Source organism: Trichosurus vulpecula, chromosome 4 (assembly GCF_011100635.1).
Source record: "Trichosurus vulpecula isolate mTriVul1 chromosome 4, mTriVul1.pri, whole genome shotgun sequence".
In the NCBI taxonomy this organism is placed as follows: domain Eukaryota; kingdom Metazoa; phylum Chordata; class Mammalia; order Diprotodontia; family Phalangeridae; genus Trichosurus; species Trichosurus vulpecula.
The window spans coordinates 270029993-270048408 of NC_050576.1; the positions used below are offsets into that span (position 1 = coordinate 270029993).

The window sequence follows — 18416 nt, forward strand, 5'->3', positions numbered from 1 at the left end:
AGAAGACTGGAGTAGGGAGAGATCTGAGGCAGAGAGACCAACCAGAAGGTGTTGATTGACATAGTCTAGGCATGAGGTGATGTAGGCCTGTACCAAGATGGTAGCAGTAGCAAAAGAAACAAGGGGACATATATGTGAAATGTTATAAAGCTAGAAAAGAAAGTACTCTGCAACTGATTAGATTGGGGGAGGGTGAGAGATAGTGAGGAGTCTAGGATGACTCGTAGGTTGCAAGTCTGGGTAACTTGGAGGATGGTGGTACCCTCAATAGTAATAGGGAAGTTAGAAAGGGGGGGTTATGGGAGAGAGATAATGAGGCCAGTTTGGGATATGTTGAGTTTAAGATGTCTAGTAGACATACAGTTTGAGATATCTTCTAGGCAGTTCAGGATGGGAGACCAGAGGGTAGATTAGTAACCCTGCTCCTGGTCAGATAGAACCCATAGTCATATATTCAATGAGACAATCAAATATTTTCTGTAGCACAACTTCTAAATACTTTGAAGTCATTCTCTATCTTCTTTAATGAAATCAGATTATCTCATTTACAGATCTTCAAATTCATTCTAAAAAAAGTTTTGCAAAAGATTAGATTGGAGGAATCACAGGATCAAATCCAGTCAGATCACCAAGCATTTGTAAGTTCTACCTATGTACCCAGCGCTAGGCTAAGCTCTCGGGATACAAATATATGATGCTCCCTCTCAAAGGATTTATATTCTAAAATGGAAGACAACATGCAAAAAGGAACTGAAAAGCTGACATGGGTAAGAGGCTGGGGGAAAGGCCACAGGGGCTGAGAGAATTTCCAAGATCAAAAGGCAGCTGGGGAATGGTGAGGAATTCTGGACTGTCAGAAGCAAAGGAAGAAGAGGAATGAAGAATGACCAGCCTGGACCTCAAAATTGAGGTTCCAAAAGGAACTCACCAATACGAGAAGGGGTCCAAAGGGGCAAAGGGATGCTCCAGGGTGAGAAGGCCATCTAGTCCTACCTCTTCATTTTTTTAGATGAGAAAATTGAGTCTCTGGGAAGTTAAATGACTTAGGATTAAACAGATAGTTTCAGAGGCAAGGTATGAACCTATCTCCTCTGACTTGGGGCAGTGAGGTGGCACGGTGGATAAAGTACTGGGCCTGGAGTTAGGAAGACTCATCTTCCTGAGTTGAAATCTGGCCTTGGATACTTAGATACCTAGATGTATGACCATGGGTAAGTCATTTAACCCTGTTTGCCTCAGTTTCTTCATCCACAAAATGAGCTGAAGAAGGAAATGGTAAATCACCCCAGTATCTTTGGCAAGAAAACCTCAAATGGGGTCACAAGGAGTCAGACACGACTGGAACAACTGCACAACAACAACCACCTGACTTGAGAGTCAGTTTTCTTTCCACTAGGCCGCATTGCCCCCAGGGTGTTCCCTGCTGTTTAATGTATTTTTATTTTCTCTTGTTTTCATGAGTGGCCTGAACAATAGTTGTCAGATGACCCCCAGCTTCAGCAGATTCTATTTAAAGAACAGGACCAGAATCAAAACAAGCCTGATAAATTATAGGAGTGACCAGTGATGAATACAATGTGAATCAGAAGGAGTGCAGGCCAGAAGATTTAGGAGAGAAAAGAGACTCCAAGTACATAAGATAGAGTGACTGCCTAAGTGAAAGTAGCATAGAAAAAGAGTGAGTTGTCACAATGACCAGTAGTCTCCCAAAATACTATTTTATTGCTAAAATAAACTGGCATGATGCCACAATTCATGGAAAACATATTTAAAGGCAAACAGAAACTTAGGGCTAATGGGCCATTACCATGTAACTTATTCAACACCTTCAATTTGTAAAGAAAGACCCTGAGGCCCAGAATAATACCTTTCTTATATGCTTCATCAATTGTGCCATTTACTAGTTTATTTAAACCACTGTTGTGGGTTCTGTAAGTAGTACATATAGAATTTCAGAATGGTTCAGAAATTTTTACTAAAGACAAAGGGTGGGAAATAAGATCCCTGAGTAAAAGCCATGGGAACTCCTGTTATGAAACCTAGAGAATCAGAAGTTGAGAAATAACAATTCTTAAATGTTTGGAAACATCTGAGATATGGAGAAAGCATTGTGGTATATAGCTGGGAGATGGTTGGACTTAGAGTCGGGAAGACCTCAGTTTCAACCCTGCTTTTGTCACTACTCTCTACACAATTCTCTAATACTAACCATCAGAGATGCATTAGTGTAGTAGTTTATACATTAGAAGTTTCCCACACCAGTGACATCACAGCTTAGCACAAAAATGCCTCCTCAAATTTGAGTATTGTTTTGAGGAACAGTGACCAGATGGCCACTATAACCATTGATGGAAGTATTTGTGTAGGTTTACAAAATGCTTTTCACATGTTAATTCTTTCAGTCCTCACAACCACTATGTGAAGTAGGTGCTGTTCTAATCTGTTTTATCCTCATTTTACAGATGAGCAAACTGAGGCATAGAGAAATTAAATGACTTACCCAGTTTTACAGCTAGGGAATAGTGGAGGCAGGATTCAAAATTAGGTCTTCCCTGATTCCAAGTCCTACACAATGATAGATGGTAGAAACCAAAAGACATGTTTAATACAAGGAAGATTTTTCTGACAATGGAGGTTGTTGGCTAACTCAAAGAGTTACCAAAAGAGGCTATGTTTTGTGGAAGTAGGTTAGGGCCTCATGGAGAGTTTTGTGTGACTTTTTTTAAAGTATGTATTGGCAAAATTTCTCCCTTTTCCTTGCCCCTTCCAGAAAGCCATCCCATATAACAAAGAATATTTTTAAAGAAAAAGAGGAAGGGAATAAAAAAATCAGCAAAACTGATCAATACAGCAAAAAAAATCTGAAAATATATGCAATCTTCTATACTTGTGGACTTCCAACCTCTACAAAGAAGTGGAAGGGTGTATCTTCTCTTGAGTTCCATGTTAAGGGGCATATGTAGATTTCAGTATGTAGGCAGAAGGGAGCAACTGTAAATTTTGTATGATGTACTTAGAACTGTGAACTCAGAAGAGAAATATGGCAGCCTAGAGCCAAAAGAGAAGAGATTGGAATTAGGGAGACCAGTTAGGAGACTGTTACTAATGCCTGGATAAGAGGCAAAAAGGCACAAACCAGAGTGGTAATGATGGGAACGGAGAGTAAGGAACAGGGTCCAGGAATTCTCATGATTATTGAGTAAAGAATTATTTAAAATCTTCATGAATGGCTAGAATTGTTATCATAGAGATAAAACATGGCAGATTAATTCTAAAATGAGCACAGTGACGTTATGATGCAATCAGCAAATGACCCTGAAAAACTTCTGGTTACAGAAATAGAATTCTAGTATAGAAAAGAACCTTAAAAGCACTTTCTTATTGAATTGGATTTTAAACGAACAAACAACAGGCCCTTTACCATCAGACATCACTAATTTATAGGAGTACAACAGAGCTAGAAGCCCTGACTTCTGACAGGCCCACATCTAGCCATTCTCAAACAAAGAACCTCAAAAAGAGGTGAACAGTATAAAAGTCTAACAGTCCCTGTTGTTGAAGAGATTTTCCACTTACTAAACAGAAGCAGAAGTCCCTCAGCTTCCACCACTAGTAATTTCCTGATTGGCTCCATCAATGGACATGGAAAACAGCTGGTCATCTTTCCAAGAAATAACATTCCAGAAATCACTTGCTAGTATTAAGTGGTTAAGTCAGAACTTGAACCCAGACCTTCTGACTTCAAGTTTAGTATTCCCAGCTTTGCTACTAATTAGTTGTAGGGTCTTGAACAATTAATTTGGACCATCTTGGTCTAAATGTATGAAGTGGGTAGGGGTAAAGATTTGTTGTTCAGTTGTTCATTTGTGTCTAACTCTTCATTACCCCATGGACCACAGCATACCAGTACCGGCCAGGGGATTTTCTTGGTAAAGATACTGGAGCGGTTTGCCATCTCCTTCTCTGGTGGATTAAGGTGGTAAGTGTCTGAGGCTGATTTTGAACTCAGGTCCTGTTGACTCCAGACCCAGAGCTCTACCTACCCACTGAGCCACCTAGCCGCCTCTAGGGGAAAGTATCAGCCTCCTTCTAAAATTCTAATTCTAACATTCTATGATTTTACCAAATGATTTCTCTGCCCTCACTCTAGGAATAGTTGGCTTTTAGGTAGCACTTTAAAGCTCACAAGATGCTGGATATACATTGTTTAGGAGACAGCTAGTACACAGAATATTGAATCTGAAGGAAGAAAGATCTGAGTTCGAATCTAACCTCAGACTATTAATAGCTATGATGGCTAACATTTATATTGCTCTTACTATGTGCCCGACACTGTCTTAAGCATTTTATGGTAATGATCTCATTGGATCCTCATGATAGCCCTGGGAGGTAGGTGCTATTATTATCCTTATTTTACAGATGAGGAAACTGAGGCAGAGAGTGGCGAAATGACTTGACCAGGGTGACGCAGCTCATTCGTGTTTGAGTTCAGGTATGAACTCAGGTCTTCCTGACCCCAGACTCAGCGCTCTAGCCACCAAGCCACTTCAGTTTCCTCCTCTGTAAAAAGGGAGTAACAGCACCTGCCTCCCAGGATTGTTATCAGGATCAAATGAGATCCTATTTTTGAAGTTCACTGAGACCTTACAATGCTAGCTATTATTATGATGTGAATAATTTCACTGTAACGGAGGTCCAACCACTCAGCATTCTCTCCATCCTATAGAGAGGAACCTGACACTCAGACAAAGCTGCGTGACTCGCCCATGGACCCCCAGTGAGTCAGCCTCAGTGGCCACATTTGAACCTGGTTTCCTTCTGACCCCAAGGGCAGGACTCTCGTGATGTTCCTGCTCTGCAGGATTTTGTGATGCAGCCGTCAAAGCTAAAGGGAGAAAATCAGATCCTTTCCCTGCACTTGGTGGCAGCACATTGGGGCTGGGAGCTGGATTCACCCGTCCCTGTGAAATCCCCAAGGGCCTTTGAAACCTGACCTCTCAGACCTACCAGGGCAGAATGAAAGAGAGAGAAATAGAACCAGTTCTGTGAAACGTTCCCAAAGAGCGAGTGCCTTAAAGTGCCTGGGAAGACAATTGTTTGTGCCATCTAAGTGTCTCCTACTCATTACTCCTCCTTCCTCCAGAAAACATCATGACCCCAGTTGTTGCTGCATTTAGTAGCAGATTAGAGATGCATCTGAGACCTCTCTGTTTGGCACTGAAAGCCCTTCTCAATCTGGCCTCTTCCAGTCTTCCTGTGTTTTGTTCCCATTCGTGGCCTCTGATGCAGCTAGGTGGCTCAGTGGATAGAGTGGGCAGAGTCAGGAAGACCTGAGTTTGAATCTGGCTTCAGAAGTACATTAGTTGTATGACTCTGGACAAGTCACTTCACCCCGTTTGCCTCAGTTTTCTCATCTGTAAAATGAGCCAGAGAAGGAAGTGGCAAACCGTTCCAGTATCTTTGACTTGAGTGGGGTCATGAGGAGTTGGGCAGGACTGAAACAACTGAACAACAGACATACTAACTTAGTTGTGTCCCCCACGTGACTTTCCATCTCCCAACTCCATGGCCTTTACCCTGGCTGTCTCCATGCCTGGAATGTTCTTCGTTCTTTCCTCTACCTCTCAGTTTCCCTGGCTTCTGCAGTACTCAGCTCAGACCTTTCTTGCTCCCCTCAGCTACGAGAGCCTCCCCGTCTGAGATAACCTTTAATGTATCCTTATATGTACCTAGTTAGTTACATGTTCTCTCTCGCATTAGAATGTAAGCTTCTTCAGGGTAAGAACTGTTTCCATTTTTGTATCCCCAAGTGCTAAGCACAGTGCCTGACGCATAGTAGCTTAAAGTTCTGTATAAATATTAGCAATTGTTATTAATATCAATAAGAATTCTTATTGTTAACTTGCTAAATGCCTATTAGCTGACTTAGCTATAAGCCAAAACCGGCTAAGAGACCCTTATTATGCATCTCATTAGAAAGCATTAGTCTACAGAATTTCTGCAATTTCACATGCCAATTAGTTCTATTTTAGCTATTCCATAGCTACCTCCACTATTAATTTTAGCCTAGGGCCATAAACAGTCTCTCATACTTGGCAGGTAGTCATTATCTAACATCCAATCAGTAATAATAAAAAGTAATCTTGTCCACCCCACAGATGTTTTTTTCAGGTCCACATAGAGAGATGAGCTGTAACCATTTCCCTGGGAAGATAATTTTCCATTCTTATTAGTATTTGATGTTGTCCATGTCCTGAGATAAATCAGAGTGTTCTGGGTAGTTACCATAACAACTCAGGTGTCTGAAAATTTGAGTCACTGTCACCCACATCCATCGCTTTGGGGTTTATATCACATCTGTCAGGCTTTATGGGAAAAAAAAAACACTCCAAGGAAGCTAGTCCTAGCAACAGTTTTACAGCCTGATGCCCACTGGGTATTGTTTGCATTGAGAAACATAAAGTTTTCTCGTTGGCGGCTAACGTACGTTAGGTGACAATAATAATACATATATTTTAAAAGCTAACATGTATATAGCATTTTAAGGTTTGCAAAACATTTTATGTACATTATCTCACTCAAACCCACATAGTAACTCTGTGAGATAGATCTGGAAGACATGACAGGTAGGTGGTAATTATTGCAAATTCAAATAATGCAAAATTTGATTTAGTTCTAATTACAAAATGATCCCAGATCCCATTTAATGCAAGCAAAAATTCAACTGATGCAACACGTGAGAGCTAGTTGAGGGTTGTAACATGCCATCCCATCCTCAGCCTGCTCTTGCCTAATGTCATGTGTGGATATGGTACACTGCTGGTACCATATTACCAGCAGATGAGTTACACTAGGCAGACTGAGGTCTTTTCCAACTCTAAACCTGTGATCCTGTTTCCTGTAATCTGGGTTCAAACTCCATCTCTGATAGTTACTATCTGTGTGACCTTGGACAAGTCACAACTTTCATAGGCTCCAATTTTCTCATTCATGAAATGAGAGAGTTGGATTTAGATGGTCGGTCCCCAAACCCTAATTCTTTGAGCCCACAGTTAAGTGAAAGCTGACAAAGTGCCACATACATTTACAGGAGGGTACGTTTATGGCAGACACGTCAGCCTGTCATCCAAATGCTTCCTGGGTCACACAAATGGGAAACACATCCCGAGCATCAAGTATACATATATTCTGGGCCACGTACCCACCGTGGGCTGATGAGGTCATCCTGTTCATCCCTCTGCCGATGCCTCTTTTTTTTCCCATCCTGGATTTTATCCAATGTAGTAAATGATTCATGCAGTGAATCTCCCAGGATACCACAAAGCTGAAGACTTACAAGGATAATGGATGGAAGGTGACACGGCAGATGCGACCACTTGGTGTAAATAAATTCTGCTCCATTTCAGATAAAGTGCTGGATTTATTCAAGCTAACTAGCCAAGCTGTCAGTCACACTGAGCCAGGTTACTAAGCAGACTTTGAGAGCAAAAACAACCCATACAACATTTTCCTCTGACGGAGGAATGAGGTGATGGTAATGTGGGAGCCATCCTTGAAAAACTGGGCCAGGAAGTTTTTCTTTCTGGGGTGTGTGGAAAGAATGTAGACAGTTTTCCCCACAGCAAAAGCAGCCTGGAATAAGCTATTTAGGAGAAATACAGATAGATGATGGAAGATCCTTTATCCCAATCTTCTTAGACAGGCCTGGAACACAGCACTGAGCAATGTACAAATGATCCGGTAAAATTCATATCTAAGTGGAATGGTCTTATGGATGTAGAATGTGTGTGTATGTATGTGTGTGAGTGTGTGTCTGTGAATCCATCTAAGAAGCCTTAGTTTTCCTCAAAGTTCACATCCAGCATCATTTTCTTCATGAGACCTTTCCTAAACTCCTGCTTACTATTCTTTCTCCTATCTGTCAAATTACCTTCTATCTCTTCTTTCTTCTAAATACTGGAGACATTACTTCCCCTAGATAGACTGTTTCACTTTGGTCTTTGATTGCCCAGTACCTAGCACATAGTAGGCACTTAGTAAATGCTTGTTGATTGATTGATTAGGTGTGTAGAAAGTGTGTATATATGTATGTACACATATGATACTTAACAAACTATGTGAGATTTTGTTGCTATAGGTACTCTTCACTGACACAGAAACCCTGTCATGGTTTGTGAGTGGTCACAGCTAAAAAACCATGAGGTCCCTCTTCCTCTCCACCTTTGGTGATAGCAGCTAGTGGCCACCATTTATATGGTGCCTGCTACGTGCTAGGCCCTGTGCTTTATAAGCTGCCTTACAAATCTCGTTTGATCCTAACAATAATCCGGGGAAGTCGTCACTATCGTTATCCTCATTTTACAGATGACAAATAGAGGGGAAGTGACTTGCCCAGAGACAGACGGTAAATGTCCGAGGCTAGTGTTCCTGATGGCAGGCCTAGTGCTCTCTTCACTGTACCACTGGGATGATGACCTAACCAGGCTGATTCTTGAATGACATAGTCCATCCAATACTTAAAACCTTTTCACCTTGAGCTTAGTAGAGCTTGAGTATCAGAGGAGATTTAGGGTCACATCCACAGCACCATGAGGCCCAGGAGAACTTAAAGGGAACATCCTCTATATACAAGTCTGTGGGGCAGGGGAGTGTAGTTGTACATATAATAATAATAATAATAATATAATAATAATAATAATAATAATAATAATAAAATGGACACTTATTTAGCATTTTACAGTTGACAAAGCACTTGCACATATTATCTGATCTGAGACTCACAAGCATTATAGAAGGAAGGTACTGTAGACGTTATTATCCTTATTTTACAGATACGAAAATAGAAACTTAAAACAGTGGTCTTCCCATGGCTCCATAGCTAGTAAACGTCAGACACAGGTTTTGAACCCATATTTTCCAGGTGCCAAGTCTAGCATTGTCCACTGTGCCATGTTGCCTCTCAATAGATGTATACATGCTCATGCATATGTAATGTTACACATGCAGATTATTATGTGAAAATCCAACAGCGGGTTGTCCAGCACGCCTATGGACAATCTCATCTAAATAAAGGATAGACCCGAAATACAAATGTGTATCTGCTACCCTCATGCTATGGCTGTTCTGAAAGTTTAACATAATTGTGCTGAATGTTGGATTGTAGCCTATACTTTTTTTTCCTGAAAGAATGTTGAAATACTTAGAAATCTAGTGAGTCATACTTCACTTTCGCCAGCCAGAAAATAACAGTTGTCTCTCTAAATGCATACCAGATCTTTTCAAACAATTCTTTGCGGACACTTAATTTAGGGAAAAAAGCAATGTGGATCATTCTGTAAACATCTCATGATCATTGTACCGACCCCCACCCATGGGAATTGTCCAGTGGTAGCTTCTTGCATAGTCCTATTTGCATATTTCCATGACTAGGAAGCTGTAATGGTCTATGCTATGTCAGTTTCTTTCATTGGTCTGTTTAGAGTATAAGCTTTGGAAGGTAGACGGCTGTATCACATTCACCACCAATATTTCATTGTAAAGCAGCACTGCACATAAGATTCTTTAAAAGTCACTAGTAGCGTAATTTGGAACAGACCTGAGAACAGACCTAGCTTATTTCCCTTCTTCCTGATCATAGGGTGTCCGAGCCGTTCAGGACAGGTGGTAGCTAATCACTTTCCTGTTATTTCTCTACAAAAAGTATCTTTGGCTTCTCTTGGTAGTTTCTTTCTGTGTCTGACAATGCTCACAGTCATTAAATTTCTCTACACAGTGTTTTCAGTTGAGGCATTTCCCCCTCTACCCAGCCAAACTTCTCTTGAAATTTAAATTTTTTTACCTTCCTTTCCATTCTCAGAGGGGATGGGGAATTGTTGGTATCATCTTCCATGTGATAGCTCTATGAAGACATAGCTCTACAATGGGCATATTTTACCAACTGCCATATCCCCTTAGTAGACCGAAAATTCATCAAGGGCAGGGTCAGTTTGTTTTCTCTATTTGTATCTCCAGTGCCTACCATAGTGGCTTACATGTAGTAGGCATTTAATAGGTGCTTACTGGACTGGGTTGGGGGCCACAGGTGCCACAGCTAGTGGACAACATGGCAGGGATTTCAAAAGTAAACAGAGAGGCCAATTCCCATCCACTACCAGCATCCATTTCTAGTTGCCAAAAGTCTTAGTGTATGTGTAATTGCTATGACAACATGGTACCAAAGGAGAAAAATGAAAGAAGAAGCTGTATGTAGAAAGCATGAGGAAAGAGGATGTTGTGGATACATCTGTGACACTCATTTTGTGCCATTTAGCATCTGACCCCTAACAAATCTCTTGTCCCTACTAACTCATTTTAACTTCTCTCAAACCCTATTTTCCAAAATATAACTATTGTTTATGGTGCTTCTCTGGACGCTGTCCAAGGTATGTATCCTATCTCTGATGCTGACTGCCTATGTGTGTCTTCCCCGGGCTTCAGTTGTTTTACCTGTAAGAAGCAGTTGGACTGCATGGCCTTTGAGGTTCTTTCAAGCCATAATTCTTTAATTTCCTTTGCCTGAAAGCTCCCAGTTTACACTTTTATAAACTCCCGACCTATGCCTAGTGTAGAAATGATACCATCTTCTTGTATATAAAAGCCCTGTTAGTATAGATCATTATTCTTTAAAATAGTACATACTTTAATAAATAATTAAGCCTAATTTTTGGCTCTTGGAATACATCTATATAGTAATGAGGCAACTAGATTTTTCAGTGAATAGAGTGCTGGGTCTGGAGTCAGGAAAAACTGAGTTCAAATCCAGCCTCAAGACACTTACTAGCTGTGTGACCCTGGGCAAGTCCCTTAACCTCTGCCTCAGTTTCCTCATCTGTAAAATGGGGATAATAACAGTACTTACCTTGCAGGGTTGTTATGAGGATCAAATGAAATAATATTTGTAAAGCGCTTAGCATAGTGCCTGGAATGTAGGCACTATAGAAATGCTTGTTGCTTTCCCTGCCCAATGTTTAAACTCTCATATGTCTGCTTTCAAAATCCCTGACTCCTCAAGTCTGAAGGTACCAGAATTAGGAAGGAATGGAGAGAAAACTTCCCTGGGCTCCCCAATAACGTGCTCCAATCTGTTTGCTTACTTGTATTCCCAGATATCCAGTGGAGGTCTGGACCCATGGCAGAGAGCCTGAGCACCATGCCGCGCCACTCGCTCTACGTCATCATCGGCGCCCTCTGCGTGGCTTTCGTCCTCATGTTGATCATTCTCATTGTGGGCATCTGCCGCATCAGCCGCATCGAATACCAGGGCTCCGCCAGGCCGGCCTATGAGGAGTTTTACAACTGCAGGAGCATCGACAGTGAATTTAGCAGCGCCATTGCCTCCATCCGCCATGCCAGGTGTGTGGATTGGGGAAGGGGAGTGGCCTTATGCACTCAGGGCAGTCATAGGAGGCAGCAGAGTACCCTAGAAAGACGGCTGGCTCTGAAGTCAGAGGATTTGTGTTCAACATATCTTATATCTGATGTTTATTACCCATGTTACTGGTTAAATCACTTAACTTTCTGGGCCTTAGTTTCCTCATCTGTAAAGTGAGGGGGTTGGATTAGATGGCCTCTGAGTTTCCTTCTAGCTTTTGTAGCTATGATCCCATGGGACTGCATTAGTAAATTGAATGAAAAGTTTTTTTTTAAAAGGCTTTAGTGTAATATTAGGTCAAGGTTTTTAGAGAGAATAGCATTTGTTGTTGCTGTTCAGTCATTTCAGTTGTGTCAGGTTCTTTGTGACCCCATTTGGGTTTTTCTTGGCAAATATACTGTAGTGTTTGCATTTCCTTCTCCAGCTCATTTTACAGATGAGGAAACTGAGGCAAACAGGGTGAAGTGACTTGTCTAAGGTCACACAGCTAGTGTTTGAGGCCAGATTTGAACTCAGTTCTTCCTGACTCCAGGCCCAGCGCTCTACACACTATGGCACCGCCTAGCTGCCCTCTTTAAGTACAGTACTATTAAGATCTCCCCCTTTTCTGTGGGGAGCCAACAGAAGGGGAGCAGTCTGGCTTTGTGATTCCATCATTGTGAAGAACTTAAGAAGGAAGAACTGACTCTAATTTGGCTACCAAAGGTCAGTGATTCACTTGTAGTCTTAGAGAGCTGCCTGGAGGCATTGAGAGGTGAAGGGGCTCATCCAGGGTCACACAGCCAGTATCTGTTATAGGCAGAATTTGAACTCAGGTCTTCCTGATTCAAGGTCAACTTTTTAGCTATGAAGCTATTCACCCTTTCTCACTTGAATTAGACATACGGAAATGAGGTATATAGATACTTGTCAATTTTGCTTAGAATCCAACGAACACTTACTATGAGCTAGGCCACTTCACTGGCTCCTCTCCGTAAACCTGGAGGGGCTTAGTTTATCTCAGAGGAAGTGGGTTGTCCCCTTGTTCCTTTAGTATGGCCCACTGTTGGTTATAGGAATGAATCTTCTGGCAATAGAGTGGGAATGCCAAGGAGTCTCAGCTGCCATTCACACCAAGAAGGGTGTGTCCTAGGGCCTTTGAAGGTTCTAAAGGAAGGAGACAGAATCCTTTATTTTCAGTCCCCAAACCAGTTGTCATGGGCTTTGAAGATTTCTGTATATTTACAATGAGCTCCTGAGGGCTGAACCTGCAACAGCTCCCAGTAGATAGCTTATTGAAGTCTATTTTCACTTGGATACTGTTGGTAGGGGAGGAAGCAGAGTATATCAGTGTCGGTATCTGGAGCTGATTTTTAAGAAATCAAAACCACTTGCAACAGAATGACGAAAAGGCAAACTCCTCATGAGAACCAAATGACTAAAATAAAATAATTGGATTTAAGGCAATATCTTCCAGAATACCTGGAGCTGAGGAATAGCAGTTTCCTCAACTGCATGACATATTTTTCACCAAGTGAACCCTGACTGGGCCTCTGACCCATTGGTCCTGGGGGCCGTTGGGTTTTCTTTTCTTTTTTCCCCTAAGAAAAACATATAAAGCCCTTTTGACTTAGCCGTCTCTCTAACGCAGATGCCCAAATGAAGGAACTATGTCTCCAGCTTCCAGCCTTCAGGTCACATTGACATCAAATTGATGGAAGCATTTCAGCAGTCAGGAACAACACAAGTTTAGTGAGTCACTTTGATAAAACAGAGAGTAAAGAGAGAGTGTTTTGCTCATCAGAGCCAAAGGTCTTTTTCTTTTAAACATTTACTAAGGACTGAAGGCAGCCTTTGGCAACCATGATGTCAATACCTGTGATGCCAATATCCATTCTACCTTGGAGAGGGGGCATGGAAGTGAGAAGATGGCCTCTAGACAGGCTACCAACCAACCACCCTTTGACTCACATTGGCTATCCGACTGCCAATCAATGTACTTTCCATTTGTTTTGCCTGTTGTATCTCAGGATAGTAATTAATAATAATAATAATAATGATAAATACACTATGCAAAGTACTTTGCAATTATCTCATTTGATCCTCATATCACCATTTCACAGTTGACGAAACTTAATCTCTATGGGATTCATTCTCCTCTGTTTTAGAATGGGATGATAATATATTCCTTATCTCACAGGGCTGTTCTGAGAAAGTGCTTAATAAAATGAAGCATTATCTCTCTAAATATGAGCCACATGTGGGACACTTTGCTAGATTCTAGAAAGGCTTGGGTGCGCTTTCATCTTACTATGACTTAGGCCTATAGAATAGCAGCCTAATATAAGTAAGTGAAGCCTTAAAACTCTTTAAATGCCTTCTGTGAGACAGTTAGGTGGCACAGTAGATAGAGTCGGGGGGCCTGGAGTCAGGAAGACTCATCTTCAAATCTGGCCTCTGATATTTACTAGCTGTGTGACCCTAGGCAAGTCATTTTACCCTGTTTGCTTCAGTTTCTTCATCTGTGAAATGAGCTGGAAAAGGACATGGCAAACCACTCTAATATCATTGCCAAGAGAACCCCAAATGGGGGCTGCACATGACTGAAAATGTTGAACAATGACAACAAAAATACGTTTTACATCTTAAATATATTCTGGGGTTCCTCAAGCTGAGAGAACACATAAATACAACTTAACGTTTCCCCCCTGCTACTTAGACTATTGGTTTATCACTCAGTTTGGGTGACTATACCCAAATAGAGTCAAATTCACTTATCTGCTAGCATAATACTGATCTGGCAGTGAGTGGGGCAGTTCCTTCTATTTTAAAAAGCTTTAAAAATTATTGTTGAATGTTCTTGAATGTAATGAAAATAGGCCCAGCTTGCTCACACCAATGCTGTTTTGCTAACTCCTGAGACCTTTATTTTGCTTGGTAACTATCTGGCATCATGCCTTCCACCTCCTGGAGAGGAGCCATCTGGAATGAATTGGCATATGTCATCAACAAGCATTTCCAAAGGAAAATCGTTTTCAAGAATGTTGTTCAGGGTGGGGGTTCAGTTGGCTGACCTCCGAGGGCTTTTCCCATTCTGAGATCGGAGGATTCTATGAAAGCACGATATTCTCTTTCCCCCTCTCTCTTCAGCAAAAGTTGAAGTTCCAAAGCTCTAGATGCCAAAGCTCTAGAAAGAGACACGGCAAGGAACCGAGCTAGGATTGGTCCATGGTGAATAAGCTCATTACGTTTCTGGACAACCTGATCTAGGAAATATGTTTTAAAATTAAAACCATATATTAAGATAAAAGTTTTCATAATTTTCACTTGAATGTGTCAACTGGTATTAAAGATTGTAAAGGAGAGGCTAGTTAATTTTTTAAATTGGGGTTTTAAGTCATTGTAGTGAATGTCAAATGAGAAACTGTAGTGAATAGAAAATAAGCTAATTTCTCTGAATATTTATGGAGCCTAATAAAGAAGAGAGAAATCAATATGCGGTTTCTCAAAATCTACCATGCCGTGTCTGAAAGCTTTGCAAAGAATGAATGCAAAAACTGCATGAGCTTGAACTCAGTTGATCTTAATGCAATCCCACAAACATTTATTATTTGCCTGCTATATTCACGGTGTTATACAATACTGGGGAGTCAAAGACAAAACCAAAACAAGTTCGTGTTCCCTCTAGGAGCTTTTACATTCTACTGAGGCTGGGGGAGGGGATACACCTCATTACTTAAGAAAATATAACTTCCCCAGGTAAAGATAGTTAAGAACTAGGGGCATCTAGAAAAACACGTGGTGATAACTGAACAGAGTCTTGAAGGGGTGGATAGAGAGCTGGTATGAGCTTGAAGCAGTAGCTTACCATTTCTGGGCCTGTTTCTTTGGCTGACAAATGAATGCATTGGAGTAGATGAGCAGAAGGGTATTTCCTTCTAGGTCTGACATTGCATGTTCTAAGGTCTCTCTTCTGGTTATGAAATTTTACGATCCTATCATCTGGGCACAGAATAGGCCCTTTATAAATATGTACTTGTGGTTATAGAGAATCATTCACCTAGAGCTTGATCTAGACATAGAAGGGACCTCAGAATCTTAGTCCAAACCCCTCTTTTTGGATTTTTGAGGAAACTGAGGCCAAGAGAAGAAAAGTGACTTGTCCAGAGTCACATGGTTAGCAAGCCTCAGAGACAGGATTTGAACTCAGGTCCTCTTATTCTAGACCCTGGGTTTCCCCCCCACTGGATCACACTTCCCCCTGAGCCCTACATGAAAGAAAGTATCTGTTCTTTGTATAATAATACTGTCACCCCACACTTTTATAGCACAGTGCCTGGCACATAATTAATTCTCAATGAATGCTTGTTGACTTTGGCTCAGTGCATTCTTTGTAACCCTGCGAAATTCAAGAATTATCATCTCAATACTTTTTTAAAAAATTCTTGTGTAGCTAAACACAATCCACAGTATTTGGATTCTTTTGTTACCTTACCAATGATGTACCGAGGAGTCTCAGATCTTGATGTTACATTGGACTCCTCATCTTCCCTCACCTGACATACCTGGTCAATTGCCAAATGATACCATCTCTACTTTCAAAGCATCCCCCATATCGGTTCCTTCTCTCCACTCACACAGCTACCACCTTTGTTAAAGCTCTCATTACCACTTAACTAGATCATTTCAATCCAGCAGCCTCCTAATTCATCTCCCTGCTTCAAGTTTCTCACCACTCTAGTTCATCCTACATACTACTGCTAAAGCAGCTTTTCTTAAGCACCAATCTGACCATATGATCCCCCTACTTGACCAACTCTAGTGACTTCCTATTGCCTCTGGGATAAAGTAAAAACTCTACTTTTTGGCTCTTTAAAGCTCCACAGAATCTGGCTCAAATCTATTTTCTAGTTTCATTGAACTCTTTTCATTCATTACCCCTCTTTCCCTCTGTGATCCAAACTGGCCTTCTCTCTGTTCTGTAGTCACAAAGATCCATTTCTTCATTTACCACTTCCCTGCCTTTGGCCATCCTACATAACTGGAATGCACTTCCTCCTCATCTCTATCCCATAGAGTCCTTCTCTTCCTTTAAGAGGCAGCTCAGGTGCCATCTTCTGCATGAAACCTTTCTTGAGTCTATCACTGTTAATGCCTGTCCTCCCAGACTAACTTATATTAAATTTGTGTATATATATATATATATATATATGTATATATAATATATATGCATTTACTAACTTTATATTTATACTATGCATACATATACGTACCTCTGTGTATATACAAATACACACATCTATATGCATATATGCGTATGGTATATACTTGTTTCCCTCATTAAAATATAAGTTCCTTGTGAGTGGGGATTATTTTATTCTTTGTACCCGGATCCCCAGTGACTAGCATAGGCCCCAACATATAGTAGACACTTGATCAAAAAAAAACAAAAACAAAACTTGTTGATTGATTGGTCTTGAAATATTTTAGAATCTCCATTCATTTCTTTTCTTTTTTTTTTTTAAAAGAGGAAGTTCTTTATCATTGGTCGGTTGGTTAATTGATCTAATGGGCCACAATCTTTGCTTAACCAGAAATCTATTTTCCTTCTGTGTTTCAGGTTTGGAAAGAAATCCCGACCTACTATGTACGATGCAACTCCCATTGCCTATGAGGATTACAGTCCCGATGACAAACCCTTGGTCACACTGATTAAAACGAAAGATTTGTAATCGACTGTATCTTTTTTGGATTATTTTTCAAAAAGATGAGATACGACACTAATTTAAATATTTTTAAGAGTAAAAAAATCCTAAGAAATTTAAATTGTTAGCTGCTCAAGAATTTTCTGTAGAATATTTAAGAACTAATTTTCTGCAGCTTTTAGTTTGAAGAAATATTTTAAAACCGAATTTGTGAAGTTCATAGACTACATTTTAATGTACTTTCAGCTCTCTGAACCATAGGCTTCTAATAGTGTGTGCTCTTTTCATGGTAGACACTATTATGACACCCAGATTAATTTCTGTGCTTGTTACAGAGTAAGTCTAATGGAGAAGAAGTTTCTATGTGACATTAAAGTGCCGGCTTTCTGAGTAGAGTTAGGAAAAAAAATGTAAAGCATAGTCTGATGCATAATACAGTATATCCATATCTTAAAAGAAGTCTAAGATGTGTGTGTGTTGTGAAAAAGAAACTAGTTACATTAATTATTCCTCACCTGAATGAATTAGCTTCTTGCCTTATTCTGTGCATGGGTAGAGATCCTATTTCTGCATTATTTGGTTGAATCTTGTGGAAGCATACTTTGGAGTTCAACGTTTGTCAGGTTTGGCTCTGTTTTGGTAATAGTCTTCAAGGTAGGCCAACTTCACAGAACAAACAAACAAACTATAAGTTCAGTGAGTACCTGGGAAGGCAGATTTGGGGATGGTGTTGATCCTATATTTCTCTTTGAAAAGTCCAAGTTTTTCTACCGTGAGTAAATTAAATCTATGTTTTCAGTTGTTTGCTCTTAAGAGGTTGCAAATGTACGTGAGAACCGGCTCTTTGAATAGTGTGTGTTTCTCCTTGCATATCTTATTTATACCCAAGACCCTTTTCTGTGGCTGTATTTGAATGCCGTGTGCTTCTTCAAGTTCTTGCTGATTTCAAAGGATATTAAATAAATGTTATCAAATCAGTGGTGCCATGGACTCTTTCATTTGAAAAAAAAAACACACCAGAAGTCTTTGATTTGCTTCTCTATGTCCAAGAAAAAAACCTGTTTTAGCCACTCAGGTGAGTTTATCTACAGTTGGCCTTGAATCTAGGAGGATTTTGGTTCCAGTTCCTCCTCCAACACATCCTGGCTGTGTGAACCAGTCATTTAACCTCCAGGTGCTCTAGACAACTCTCTAAGACCATAAATTGCTGAGAAGATGCCTACCCGTGTTGGTAGAAGAAGTTCATCACCAGAACTCCCTACCCCAATGAAATCACAGACCTAATCTCTACCCCTATAACTGCCACCATCATGCATTGTGTC

The 18416-nt window shown here is 40.6% G+C and overlaps 1 protein-coding gene across 1 annotated transcript in view; it reads left to right on the forward strand.

The window, feature by feature from the left end:
- DNER (delta/notch like EGF repeat containing) overlaps positions 1-18076 on the forward strand; it is a 217677-nt gene extending 199601 nt beyond the window's left edge. Inside the window, exons 12-13 of the mRNA XM_036755702.1 lie at positions 11145-11391; positions 17010-18076. Of these exons, the coding sequence (XP_036611597.1) occupies positions 11145-11391; positions 17010-17121 (359 nt within the window). The 3' untranslated portion in view covers positions 17122-18076. The remainder of the gene's footprint in view (positions 1-11144; positions 11392-17009) is intronic.
- Positions 18077-18416: the final 340 nt, after the last annotated feature.